Genomic DNA, 13,822 nt, shown 5'->3' with positions numbered 1-13,822 from the left:
GATTTTGTCTGATCATTGTCCCTTTTTTTCCACCTCAGCTGTCTCTTCTCCTCCAGCCAACAGCAGTGACAGTGAAGACCAGTCTGTTGTTGAGGGCACTGCCAAATCAACTGCCTCAAAGAACAGCCCACCAGAGGTGAAGGCTGCCACTTCGCCCAAGTGTCACGTACGATCTCCCCCTTCGAGCCATAAGTACCACAAGCAGGCTGACGCCGACCACAGCCAGCACCGAGACAACCATGGAAGATCGTCGCGTGTGTACAAGTGGAGCTTCCAGATGTGTAAGTGTCGCACAATTAAGTTGTTATTGTAAAGTATTGTGTTATGCCTGAGGCTATTTATTTGTTAACATCGACATGTTTAAAAAAAAAAAAGTCAAGTTGTTTTTGTACTTTGGATGAAATTATTCTTTTAATTTAGCAACTATTTTTCATTATATTTATTAAAGTTGAGTTTTATGTGTTTATTATGTCTGTGTTCTATTGCCTCTGAAATAATAAAATGCGTTATTTTCGCTCCACTTAGCTGACCTGGAAAAGATGAGCAGTCTGGAGAGAATTTCGTTTCTTCAGGAGAAGCTGCAGGACATCAGGAACCACTACATCTCCCTCAAGTCCGAGGTGGCCTCCATTGACAGACGGCGAAAACGCATGAAGAAGAAGGAGCGGGAAAGTGAGTAAACTCTTTCTGACCGCAGCATCTCTGATTCCCAGGCTTGTGTTGCACCAGCCTTTTTTAAGTTTGTGTGTGAAGATCTGGTTACACCTTTACACCCATACGTGCCTCTGAACTGACAATAACCAAATCCTCCTCCTGTTTGTTCTGAAGGCACGGTGGCTGCTTCCTCTTCGTCCTCCTCGTCCTCGTCCCCGTCCTCCAGCTCACTGACTGCTGCAGTCATGCTGACGCTGGCTGACCCGCCGGTGTCATCCTCATCCTCCTCTTCTCAGAACTCTGGGGTATCAGTGGAGTGCAGGTGACAGGACGAACCAGCGGAAATCCACCGCACTAAGCACTTAACCAGCACCCTGGGGTCACTGCCCCCATTCCCATCCAACAGGACGAACAAGTCAACCTACATACTGTAACTACTGGGGCCCAAAAACAAGACCAGAGACAAAGAAACAAGCACTATTTTCTATTGACAATTGTTTCCTTGGCAAGCTAATGGCACTTAAGTGCACTTTTATGAAGATTGTGTAGGGGGGGGATAACATTTGTCCAAACAAAAATACGAAATTGTCTTTAACGCTCTCCTTAATTGAACATTTATAATAATTGTTTTTGCAAGCAATAATTGTTCCCATTTGATAAAAGTTGTTATTGGTATGGGATGATTTCCAGTGAAGACCCCCCTCGGTGCTCTGTCCTCGTAGCTCAACGCGGTACGGCTTGTGCTCGCCATGTGAATCCAGAGGAACACATTGCCACATTGGCATCAAGAGCGTACGAAATGTAACTTTGCCACGTTTCTCATTAAATCGGCCTTTCATGTGGTTGAACCTCAAATGGTTGACGATGCTCTCCACGCGTACAGGCATGTGGCGCTGTACATGCTTGCATTGAGTCGTGTAGGTGTTGGTGGGTAGGGTTTCAGACCATCATAGGTCCACTGACGGCCTCAGTGGATGAATATGGAATGATACTGTAGTGCCTTTTTGTTCTTCTCCATGGGGCACTTTGAGAAAGGACCGCACTTTTTCTCCTGATCCTCTTCTCAAATCAGAGGGTCAGCTGGAATAACGTGTTCCTTACAAAAGACTGAGAAATGCCCCATGAGTGAGCAGGCAGTAAAGGGCTGAGTCTGACGGATAACAATGGTTTTAATCAGCGTATGGTGATATTTAAGAAGTATAATTGTAAAAGCAGAACTTGTATACTTGGATCACCTGTAATCTACTACTGAATTATCATCCAGGTTGGGTGCAACTGTCACGTTTGGCAGTATACAATGTGCAATGATGGAGGTGGTGAATCCAATGGTCACATTATTCTAGTTCTTCAGCCTTTTTAAAAGCCCATCTGCTTTATTTGATTATGTTTCCATCACTCATTTAATCCCCATTGTCTTCACTCAAGATGTGCACGATTTGCAACTGGATCAAGTTAATGTGAAGGCAGCCATAGGAGGTATTTCCAGCATGTACTCGGTACTGCAAAACACATGAATGAAGCTGAATCCCACATTTTGCAGGGTTTTAAACTAACACGAAGGTATTCAATTAAGTGCATTTTTGCTTCGTTAAATAAAGCAATGCATACTCTTTTGGCATCTTTCTAATTGTAATCATGATCAAAAATGACATGCCAGTTTCTCTGACACTCATCCCTACCAAAAAAGGTTTGGCTCAGTTTCCTGTACTATGACAATATTAAAGTTAAAGATATTGTAAATGTACATTTATATCATACTGACGTATGTGTATACATTTCTGAAGACACCTCGAGTGTTTCCTTTGTATAGACCCCCTACTGTATGATAAAATGAAGTTAAATTTTGTTTGGCACTTGTATGTAATTGTATGCTTTTGTTATACATTTGTATATTGAGAAGTGTTTTGAGTCAAGCTATTTAATATCTTGCACTGTTAATAACATGTACCTTTTCTGTACAGACAGTTTTACGGTTTTAACTGCAGTTTAAGTGTAAATACTGAGGGTTACAGCATGTTTGTGCTCCTTTTTGTCCTCATTATTGTTCTCTTGTAGGAACAAAATAATTTGAGTTCATTTATGTTTTGTTCTGCCTCTTTTCATCAGTTTGAATACTTTTTTTCTGTCATGTTTTTCTTGTTTTATTTTCCTATAGCTTGTGCTTGTAAGAGAATAATGGTGGTTTTGGAACCTGTACATGGCCGGAAGCTTCAGCTGTATGAACCTGTATATGGAAAATAGTCTGGATCACCGCTTAAGAGAAAGTAATGGAGCTTGTTGAAAAATGCTAAATAGTATTTATTAGACTCATCTAAAGATGATCATTGTGTAATTTATTGTAAAAATGTAAGCAAAGCAGAAGCCTCTGTTTGAAATAAATGCCATAGTTTGTGAAGTATTCAGTGTGTCTCTGGGATTCAGTGGTGGACTAACTTTTACTCAAGTAACTTATTTGTGAAGTAGTGTGTTTGAGGTGCTGCGACTTTACTTGATAATGTCTAGTTTATAACACTAACTCAATTTCAGAGGGAAAACTTTTTTTTTACCACATGCATTTGAGAGGTGTCAGTCAGTCAGTTATGTTTGCTATAGTTACAACATGTAAAGCTTACAAAATATTGTGCACTGAAGATTAACTACCCAACAGTATATACAAAGGTAACTTTATATTTTAAAGTGGTTCAAATGAACATTAAAATGCTTACACGTGAAAGCGTTTGGCATTATACTTGCTTTTGCTACTTAAAGTGCATTAAGCAGGTAGATATTTTGTTGTAATGTAATTTACTTGTAGAAGAGCATTTCATACTTTGCTATGTTTTTCTTGGATAAGTTGTTTATTGACACTAGCAAAACTGAACTCGGATACATCATGAATGTGTCATGACGTACTTCCTCTCCGCACTTCCTTAGCTACGGGCTAGCTACTAGCCAGCTAGAGAGCCTCGTGCGCCGCCCATGAAGAGTTTCAGACATGGTGAACGGACGGACGAGTGCGGTGGTTGTCGGGGCGTGTGGGGCCTTTTTCGTCGCATACTGCATTTATTTTGATAGGAAGCGACGGAGTGACCCTCGCTTCAAGGAAAAGCTACTTGAACGTAAGTATCTTGAGCTGGAGGGACAAAGTCAGCGTTAGCTTAACGCAGCACGTTGGCTCCCAGGTGGCAGACACGACACAAGGACATAGACGTGTTGCTAGAGAAAGCTATATATATTTGCATTATTACTCCCAGCGTAGATGGCGTTAACACGTTGCTCTGACTTCATCTTCCTCGGCTACGTCGCAGGATAGATAATGGATGAAAGAGACACACTGTGGCTAAAGGCTCCGCTTGTAACCACGTGGTCCCCTCGACTTGTAAGGTTAGCGGAAGGCACCCGCACAGTCTAAAGTCGCTTTTGTTTCGCAGGTAGAAGAAAGCAAAACGTTTCTAGTGAAAAGTCCGGACTGGCAAGGGTAGGACAACATCCATTTCAGATTCTCGTGTCTCGCCTGGGGCCTAAATGTGCATTTCTCATCACTTTTCTGTTTGACTTTGAAGCTGCCTGACTTGAAGGACGCGGAAGCTGTTCAGAAATTCTTTTTGGAGGAGATCCAGCTGGGAGAGGAGCTCCTGGCTCAAGGTTAGCCACGTGTCTGCAGTTTCTTCATGCATAAAACAGGTTCAACTCATGTGCATGATGCACACTTAGACACTTCAAAGAGAGCACTGCAGCAAATAATGCATACACGTGTTAATCATTCAGGGACACAACCTGTGCTGCACATCATGTCTTTGGTGCATTTTCACTCAAATACTTATTTGTAGAAAGTTTCACGGCAAGTCAAATGTCACCAAATACTTTAACCATCTATAATTAGCTTGCACCTTTTTGAAAGTTTCTTTCTTTTCTAAACCTTCTGACTCTAATTCCAGGTGACTTTGAGAAAGGTGTGGATCACCTGACCAATGCCATTGCAGTTTGTGGTCAACCTCAGCAACTTCTTCAAGTGCTCCAGCAGACACTGCCGCCTCCAGTCTTCCAAATGCTTCTCACCAAACTGCCCACCATCAGCCAGGTGAGAATTCCCAGCATCCCCCATTAAAATCCAAGTGTGAGAGAGTAGTTTTTTTTTTTTGCAGAGCATCCTTTATAAACCCCCTGGATGCCATTTGTGGTCTCTGGGACAAGAAAGGGTGCAAGATCAACCTTAGAATCCAAAGCCAAGAGCCTTGTGTCAGTAGCTCTGGGTTATTTCACCTCTAAGACAAACTCTAATGTTAAAAACAGTTGGTTGTTAATTTACGGTGTGCTTTTTGAGAGCAAATTTAGCCAGTTTATAAGTTGGGCTTTTTTTTGCATAACCTCTGAAAAATGTGTTCTGTTTTTCAGCGAATCATCAGCTCTCAGCCTTTAACAGAAGATGATGTCGAATGAATGTGTGTGATATGGAAATCTGAAAGGTGAGGATTTCCTGCATTCCCCCCCTCCAGAGCATCCTTAATAAACCCCCTGGTTGCCTTTTGTGGCCTCTGGGACAAGAACGGGTGCAAGATCAACCTTAGAATCCAAAGCCAAGAGCCTTGTGTCAGTAGCTCTGGGTTATTTCACCTCTAAGACAGAAATGCTAATATTACAATTAACTGGTCATGTGAGAAAGACAGTTCTCCTCCGGTTAAGCTATTCTATAACTTGTGCTTTGATACACTTTTGGCCGCAACCTCTGAAATGTACTATTTTCTGTTTTTCAGAGAACTGCCAGCTGTTTAACAGAAGATGACATCAAATGAATGTGTGATTGCGGGTGAGATGGAAAACGGCTATCACTCGGACTGTATTGATTATTTCAGTCACTGATATTAGTGCAGTTGTGAGTCTGATAAGGGCAGAGCTTGACCTTTGGACATCAGGCGACAACTATTCCTCTCTGTCATGGCACTGAGGTTTAAAAAAACAAAACGTGTTAAATACATTCCATCTTTCTAATATTCATCTGTTTTTTCTCAAATGGAATGTTGTGCTTTATTGGGGGGGGGGTTGCTATATGTACTTAATAAAAACAGTTATGTAAATTATTTGTTGCATATTGCGGCTCAGTTTATACATGAAGTGTGTCTAGGAGTGCCTACACTAAGCAAAACGTTTGTTTGTGGATTTGTCGAGTTTTCAAAATTGTTTTTGCAATGTCAGTAATTTATTCTTTTTTATATTCCAATCTTACGTCTGAAAATATTTGTGTGTAAAATCCTACAATAAAACATGAAAACACGCTTTGAGTTTCTAGTCTTCCACTCACCAGTAGATGGCAGTAGCAATGCACAGGAAAATGTAAACACTTTTACACTTTGGACATGTGGCCGTTTTTTTGTGTGACTCAGAAAGCTGGAGATTAATTTTGATGAATGGAAATTATGTGCAGAATTCAAGGATGAATATTCTTCAAGATTCAATGAAAATACCACAGAATAAAAGATGGTATCAGATAATATAATGCATGCTCATGGGACTAAGCTGCAGGAGCCATACATCTAGGTGTGTTAAATGTGGCCGCAAAGACAAACCCGTGACCTCCAGCGTGTTAGTGGATCACTGGCTGTAATGAACGAGCCGCTGCAGGAGCACGGCGCCATTGCCTTTGAGTTCACCGTTTCTGCTTCCCACACATGAGCATGTGCGAGTACATTGAATGGCTTCATTGTGCGTGCAGTGGAGCGGGTCTCAGTGCGTCTGGTTTAAAGTGTGTGTGTCTCTTGGAAGACAAACACAGCCGTGATTATTTTTATCCCTGTCTGCTGTTTTTTTTCCCCTCCGGGCTCCGGCCAGAGAGCAGCGCGGGCCTGGAGGTTGCCAGGAAACGAGCAAGGGAAAATGGTTTTTCGACATTAGGAATGAAAATTGAACGGCGGCCCATAAATGTCGACTTAAGACTAAATAGTAGCCGCTGTTCCATTTTCCATGAACTCATGTGCTGCTCACTCTGCAGTATTTCCTTCGGCGCTCCTGCTTATTTTGCCATTCGGTGGAAAAGGAGAAGCCTGTCTGGCACCGAGCGCGTGCACAAGAAGTGACTCGTTAATCTGTCCTTTGGGGCGACAGGAGAAAAATAAGTGGTGCAGCTGGAGCTGCGCGCACACACACACACACACACACACACACACACACACACACACACACACACACACACACACACACACACACACACACACACACACACACACACACACACACACACACACACACACACACACACACACACACACACACACACACACACACACACACACACACACACACCGGAGATGAGGGGTCAATGAAGCAGACCAGTACTGCCTGCTGTGGAATCACACCATCAGAAAATAGCGAAACAGGTCTTGACATGAGTTCAGGATGACGCAGCACATCTTTAGTTCAATCCACGAGGTGTTCTTTTAATTCCATGTCATTCCTTTTGTTGCTCTATTTGAGTCTCCATGAATGGATTATGAGTCAGCTCTTCATATCTGATTTAGCCGACGGGGGAATAAAAACAAAGAATAGAAATAAAGAACCTCCCTCTTCTTGTGCAGTAGGGGGAACTGTTGCTCCAGGCCGTCTGTGTGCGTGCAGACGTCTGTGGTTTCACTGAAGGACAACTGAATGGAGGGAGCTGAGAGCAAAATACTTCCAGTTGACAGCAATAACAATGGCGGTGCCTGCAGCACTGAGACCATGTGCTCGGGAGGGGTGCTTTTTCTTTTTTTCTTTCTTTACAGTTTGTAATCCTTTTTCCTAATGTGCTCACTATGACAGATGCGGCCTGTTCCTTCATTACAGGCGCAGGAAATAACCTGTTATTGAAGGCAACATTAAAATCCCGGGATAAGGGCATAGGGGAGCAAACCAAAGCAGTCTGACTGCTGTTGTAATTTGTTTGCATGGATTCCGATCGTATGTCAAATGTCGTATTGGGAATTTTATAATCGCTTTGAGCTCCACAACTCATTACTGGAGATCCCGTCAACAAATTATCCACAGCGGTAATTACCTTTGCTGTGTTATTCCAGTTTGTCAGGTTGAATGTCAAAGCTTGATTAAGGCTCTGAAATACCGAGAGCCATACGTACACAGATTGGGTATCTGGCCGGTGGAGATGTCTGGTTATGTAGGAGCAGCTGTGTTTGGGAGTTTAAGGCAGCCAGAAATAACTCTGTTGTATGCGGTTGCTATGGCATCTTCACGTAGCTCTCTGCAAAGCCGGAGCACAATGGAGAGCAGCAGCCTCCCAGGGAGGTATTTGCTGCCCGTCGCCTTCTGATCACAGACTGCTAGGTGGAGGCGTCCACAGAGGCCCAGATTGTTTTTTGGAACATGTGTTTTCTTTCTCCCCCCACACAGACGGAGTCTGTGTGTGTGTCCTGCCACTGATGTCATGGCTGCGGTGGCAGAGTCTGCAGCCTACTGTACGTTGTCATGGAGGAGGGCTGGCTTCGGGGGAGAAATATGAGACGCGTCCGTGCTGTGCCAGAAGCTATAATAAAGGCCGCCGCTCTCTCCCGCACTGCCACTTGTGTGCACGGCAGCAACACACGGGCTATTAATTACCCAGCACCTTCTCTGTGTCATTCACCAGCGAGGGAACGAAGAAGAAACATTTCCAAGGCACGTCCTTAAAATAAAGCAGCACTGTACGTGCTCAGAGTATTAACTTCCACACAAATGACCCATTTTTCCATCTCAAAGGACTGGTGGAAAAAAGGGGGGGTGGAGGGCAACAGTAGAGCCAATCACGTGAATCTAAAGCAAGCTACAAATCCTGGCGGATTTCTCTTCCTCTGTGTCCTACTGTCAACTGTTTTTCCCATTCCTCAGCTGCTCTCAGTAACTCTGCTGCCCTTCCTCCATGCAGGTTTCTTCCCCCTCCATCCTCCATGTGTAAACCCAGCCTGTCTGTTCAGCTCTGTTGTTTACATTCCCAGTGAGTGTGAGCTGCAGGGTGTGGACAGACGACCGACCCCCCCCCCCCCATCACTCTCTAATGTCATCCTCATCCAGCCTCCACCTATCTCCTCATCACTAGATTCCTGATAAGGCGGAAATTCAATCACAGTGCTCCGCCCGAGAACAGTGAGTGCGTCACGTGACCCGTGGATTCCTGTTCACGTTGAGTGCTTTTCATATTTCCGTCTGGCTACACACCTCTCTCGGAGCTGAGCCTGTTGTGGAGGGAGACAAAGAGGATAACAGCGGCGCGGCTGAGCGGGAGAAAAAGAAAAAAAATCTGCCTCAGTTCTCGTCCTGTCATCTGTCATCAGCATTATCTCTGCAATCTAGGCTAGCAGTGAAACTAAAAGAGGGAAGTGACACGTACACTGAACAGGAGGGTGAAGAAAGGGTTAACTAAGCAGACTGTGTGCACAGTTATTCCCCCCCCCCTCCCTCCCTCTCTCTGATCTGCCTTCCTGTCTCACAGGCAGTGCAGTGGCTTTGAAAATCATGAGAGTCAGACAGGCTTGTTTTGCATACTGTAGTTCTCCTGCATTGACTTGTAGCAAATCCCTGCCCTCAGGAGGCATGTCAGAGGGGATTAGTGGGAGGGCTGGGGCCTCACAGAGTTTCCCATTGTCGCAGCCCAGTCCTGCACTGTATTTTCATCCCGCAGAGTGAGAAAAGAGTGAGCAGGTGGGGTGGTGCTGGTGGAGGGAGGGAGGGTTAAGCAGCGGTGTTATTTCCCTCTGCCCTGATTCTTTTGAGCCGAGCCGAGGGGAGGGGAGGGGATGGGGGAGTGTAAATAATGTATTTGGAGCTGCAGGGTACAGGGAGCTGGAGCTTGGCCGAGCTCGGTGCAGGGAAGGAAACGGTTGAGCGGCCATGCTGCTGCACAGGAAGCTGGATGCTGGAGGGGGAGAGGTTTGTTGGGGTGGGGTGGTGGTAGCAGAGGACGAGCTACGACAACCCTGCTGTGGTGCTCTGGGGAATGTGGGGCCTCCGCAAAAATGTGGCAATCCTCTACTTCCGCTTTGTGCTCTCGGTGTTACCAAAATAAATAGTTTGCTGCAGCAGACTTCCATTAAGAATGCAATGTGAATAAATGTGGCGATATGATTTCACAACAGGACTCGGGGCTGGGTGGGATTCAAACGCTTTCTCAGGAGGAGCTACGCTTGGCTGCGGGACAAGGAAGAAGTGGGATTTATCTCGAACGAGACTGAAACATAGTGATCGAGACTGAAATGTTCTTAGCTTAGCGTTGCATAAAGATTGGAAATAGGAAGAAACCGCTAGCCTGGCTCTGTTAGACAAAATCCACCTTCAGCACCTCAAAGTGTGATCATACAGAAAGCCAAGGGACGCTGTAAAGGCGTTAGATCTCGAACTTCCACTGGAACTCCATTCATCTCTCGGTTTATTGAGCAGATTCCAACGTGCACATTTTTCACTCAAGCTAAAACATTTGCAGCTTGCACGAATGCGTCAATTTGTGCCGCTTCTAATTGTGTCTTTCCATTGACTGTATTCGATCATATCGGCTCTAGAATTTGCTTTGTGTTCTCTGTGAACTCGCACTTATGCTCACGTCAAACAAAGTGTTAAAAAGCCAATTCCTGTGTGCTTTGGCTGTTCCCAAATCTTGAGCCAGTGCTGGTAGGCCAACGTTTTCTAACTTTTGGGGCGGAGCCTGGCTAGCTGTTTCTCGTCTTTATGCTAAGCTAAGCTAACGACTGCTGGCGGTAGATTCATATTGGGCGTACCGACATATCGCGCGGTATGGATCCTCTCATCGAACTCGCATTATTAATGAGAATAATTGCATTTTCCTCAAAAACGCCGCACTTTTCCTTCATTGCTCCGCTCCCTCAGCGGGCCTCGATTCGAGTGTGATGAAACCGTTCGCTTGCACTATTCTACCATCAGCCCTTGATTCCTCCCCGTGTCATTCTCTGCTCATTTTCCCCTGGCGCCTTTTTCTTTCCCTTTCTCCCACACCTGCTGGGTTTTTTATGGCAACTATAAAGGGGATCTTAACCTTGAAGCATGATAGAGCAACCCCAACCCCCACAACTACTGAAAAACAGCAAAACCCAAGAAAAACAAAAGGTGGCTTCTGCTCTGTTACGTGCGATGTAACCTTGGTGTAACTTTTGTATTTTATCATCTTTTCTTGGGCTTGCAGAACTCTGTTGCCGTATCACCCAGCGCAGCTCGGCAGATACAACCCACTCGTTCACCAGAGAACTACAAAGTGCGTTTGACGCCTTGCATCTTGTGTAACCATGGCCTTTGAAGACTTTGGCTTTGAGCTCTGTGTCTCATCAATTCCCTACGCAAAGCTAAATTTGAATCTGAGGCGAGCACATAAGGGGGTAGCTTATCTGCCCCACTCGTTTAATGTTATTCATTCATGCACACTATTTTTATGACAGCCCATGCATGCAGAACTATTTAACATTTTCCGTTGTTTATGTAACCCTTCTCAGTCCGCACATGGATGCGAGCGCGTGCACGCTCCGAGATGACAGTACAGTAACTTCTCAACTTGAGGGACAGGAAGCACTGGTTGCTTTTGTAGGATGTGTGGAAAGTGGTGGGTCTCTGCATACATTCAAAAGGCATCGTTTGTAACATTCTGCATTACAGTTAAAAGCTGTCATGGAGGACAAAAAAAAGAAGGGAAAAAAATAATCTATCTGATCACGAGTCTGGCCGGTCGTTAGTCTTTCTGGGTCATGCTTTGATGTTAATTCACATCTCGGCGCGAGGGAGAGCGGAATGCAGAGAATGGAGCGAAGCAGATATCCCCACATTCCCAGTCTATAAGCGAGGCGCACCATGAAGTGAGTGGTACTTATCACAGCAAATTCCTGACTTATTTGTCATCTGGGGCCCTGGATTTGTCACATCAAATCTGCTTTTCTCAATGAACTGGCGAGGGAGATTACAGGCTCATCGTCAGTGAGATAATGGCGAGTCGGGCTTCGACTCTCAAATGAAAGTCCTCAAGAGGGGAACGCGTGGAATTGAGCCATGTCGCACCGCAACGATTCTCACACCAGCTCTGCTTGTGTCCTTCTGGAAATATGATTCTCCTCTGCTCCCAATCCATTTGAAATACCGGTCGGCCTTGCAATTGTTCAGTGATCCTAAGCTGTGGCCACGCCGCTCTTTCCCATCCTTCGGCTTTTCTCTCACCGCCAAATCCTCTTCAAGGCGGAGATGATCTGCCATGCAGCTGAACTCACTATCAATATAAGACGGGAGCAGCGAGCAGCTGAAGAAACCCGTCGTTACTCTCGCCTGATCACCTTACGTGGCATCGATTGGGCCGTTCCCGCAATTGTCTTCCCCACTTCACCTCTTTTATTTCAGCCCTCCGCACGCACTGTTGATTTATGTCAGCAGAGCGCCATGTGAGCTCACAGGAACGCATCCCTGGTTCACTTTGAGATTCAGCTGAGCTACATCAATATCCCCCATCTGACCTATTTTACACGAACGCCTTGATCTCCCTCCATGTTTGTTTGGAGTTCTATTTGCAGCTACTGTGATGATTTGATATTATTGCCTAAATATGAGCGATTTATGTTTGTTTTCCAACCACACTACTACTTTTATTAGCATATAAAAGGCTTTTTTGAATATCCTTATCTGGTTTGAGGTATTTCTCTCCATAAATGATTTCACAGGGTAGACGGAGTCAATCAGAGAGATGCGTTCTTTTGGTTTCTCCCAGAAAGCCTGCATTGCTGGACTTGATTTGGATTTAATGGGCTTGTAGATGATTAATGAATCAATTATTGGGTACAGCATCTGATCTCTGGGCGGCTGCAGTGGCGCGACCACTGACAGCTTTTCAAATTGAAAGAAGCACAATCGTTGTGGAGACTCGCACGCTGCCAACTCGATGTGCTCCTGTAATTATACATGCATGAAATAATTAACAAACAACTCCGCCTGCGAGGTCGCTACACGTCGGGTTGTGCGGGGTCAGCGGCACGGGGACGGCGGTGGGTGGAGCTTGCAGGCGATTGCAACACAGATTGAGTTAATCTTTTAGAGAGAAATGCACCGTGGGCTTTTAGCGCAGATGATGCTCGGTGTGAGCTCAGTGAAAGCGCCCCCTCCCCCCACCACCTCCATCCACACCCTATCCATCCCCCTGCTCCATTCTTCCAGAGGGACAGCTTGTTGACATCCATTAGGAGGTTTCCCAGCATTGAGCCAGGCCAGGAAAGAGGGCTAATGATGTAATTCCCTCAGAGATGACATTAAAATGTCAAAGTACCGCAGCTGACATCATCCATTTAGCGCACATTTTCCAATAATGTACATTTGTCTTCCTTTTTTTTTTCTTTCTTAGCTTCCCTTCCTAGAAACTGGAGCTCCCCACCCATCCCAGTGCCTCCAGGCTCTACTTAGGTGTGCAGCCACATGACACGATGGAGGACAGTCCAGAATAAGAGGGTATATCATCAAAGCGTGCCTTCCCCCACAGATCTGAACAGGCTATGTGTGTCGCATTACATTTGTCACCCCCTTCTTCGAAGCTTCAGCTGATGCTAATTCATCTTGTCTATACAACAAAGACCCTCGCGCCCTCATTCCTCCACCTCTTTCACAATCACGACCACATGTGGGAAATGGCCTCTGGATGATTTTAAGGTCAGCTCTCTGCATTTATACTGTGATCCAATCTGATTTTGATTGTGACAGAATGAAAGGAACATCTTGTACAAAGTGCATTTTCTACCCGCATCACGCCGTGCGACCCCTGTGTCTTTCATGCCGGCACCATTTTTCAGATTCATGGTGGAATCGGAATTAGATATTTCTACGAGGGAGACTTAACAGCTCTCTTATTCCTCAGCCCAGAGAGTGGGCAATAACGGACGCTTGAAGGCAGAGAAAGGAGACGTGAACTGGAAGCAGAGAAGGAGGGCTGCGCCTCACTTAATAATGAATCAATTGATCCCCCCTGCAGATGACGGATCAGGTTGCCATGACGACAGATGCAGTGTTACCCAGAGCGTGGAGTAGAGGTTTGTTTCCCAGATCCATACGCTGAAGACTATGAGTGGATCTTGGCTGTAATTGTATTGTGACGCAAGACGTGACTAATAAAGAATGTGAAAACTGAAAATATAAAAAAAAGGTAGATTTATGCAGCCAGATGGAGGAATCGCTGTGCAGAATCAACAAGCCATCACTTAGC

At 45.2% G+C, this 13,822-nt stretch overlaps 2 protein-coding genes and 2 non-coding genes across 6 annotated transcripts in view; all 4 read left to right on the top strand.

Annotated features, from left to right (window-relative positions):
* arid4b (AT-rich interaction domain 4B) overlaps window positions 1–3,052 on the top strand; it is a 38,081-nt gene extending 35,029 nt beyond the window's left edge. For all 3 annotated transcript variants that reach the window (XM_034552641.1, XM_034552639.1, XM_034552640.1), the window contains 3 exons: window positions 39–281; window positions 526–672; window positions 829–3,052. In XM_034552641.1, coding sequence (XP_034408532.1) covers window positions 39–281; window positions 526–672; window positions 829–980 — 542 coding nt within the window. In that variant the 3' untranslated portion in view covers window positions 981–3,052. The remainder of the gene's footprint in view (window positions 1–38; window positions 282–525; window positions 673–828) is intronic.
* Window positions 3,053–3,555: 503 nt separating this feature from the next.
* On the top strand, window positions 3,556–5,711 carry tomm20a (translocase of outer mitochondrial membrane 20). The gene is made up of 6 exons (XM_034552816.1): window positions 3,556–3,752; window positions 4,065–4,111; window positions 4,197–4,278; window positions 4,572–4,714; window positions 5,029–5,099; window positions 5,388–5,711. The coding sequence occupies exons 1-5, from the start codon at window positions 3,629–3,631 to the stop codon at window positions 5,071–5,073; spliced, it is 441 nt and encodes a 146-aa protein (XP_034408707.1). The 5' UTR covers window positions 3,556–3,628; the 3' UTR covers window positions 5,074–5,099; window positions 5,388–5,711.
* Window positions 4,778–4,909, top strand: LOC117744526. The gene has a single exon (XR_004611185.1). It is a non-coding gene; the product is annotated as a small nucleolar RNA SNORA14 (small nucleolar RNA).
* LOC117744525 lies at window positions 5,129–5,260 on the top strand. The gene has a single exon (XR_004611184.1). It is a non-coding gene; the product is annotated as a small nucleolar RNA SNORA14 (small nucleolar RNA).
* Window positions 5,712–13,822: the final 8,111 nt, after the last annotated feature.

This window comes from Cyclopterus lumpus, chromosome 15 (genome assembly GCF_009769545.1).
Source record: "Cyclopterus lumpus isolate fCycLum1 chromosome 15, fCycLum1.pri, whole genome shotgun sequence".
NCBI classification, from domain to species: domain Eukaryota; kingdom Metazoa; phylum Chordata; class Actinopteri; order Perciformes; family Cyclopteridae; genus Cyclopterus; species Cyclopterus lumpus.
Note: the sequence above shows the minus strand (reverse complement) of the source record. Positions and strands in the feature narration are given on the sequence as shown.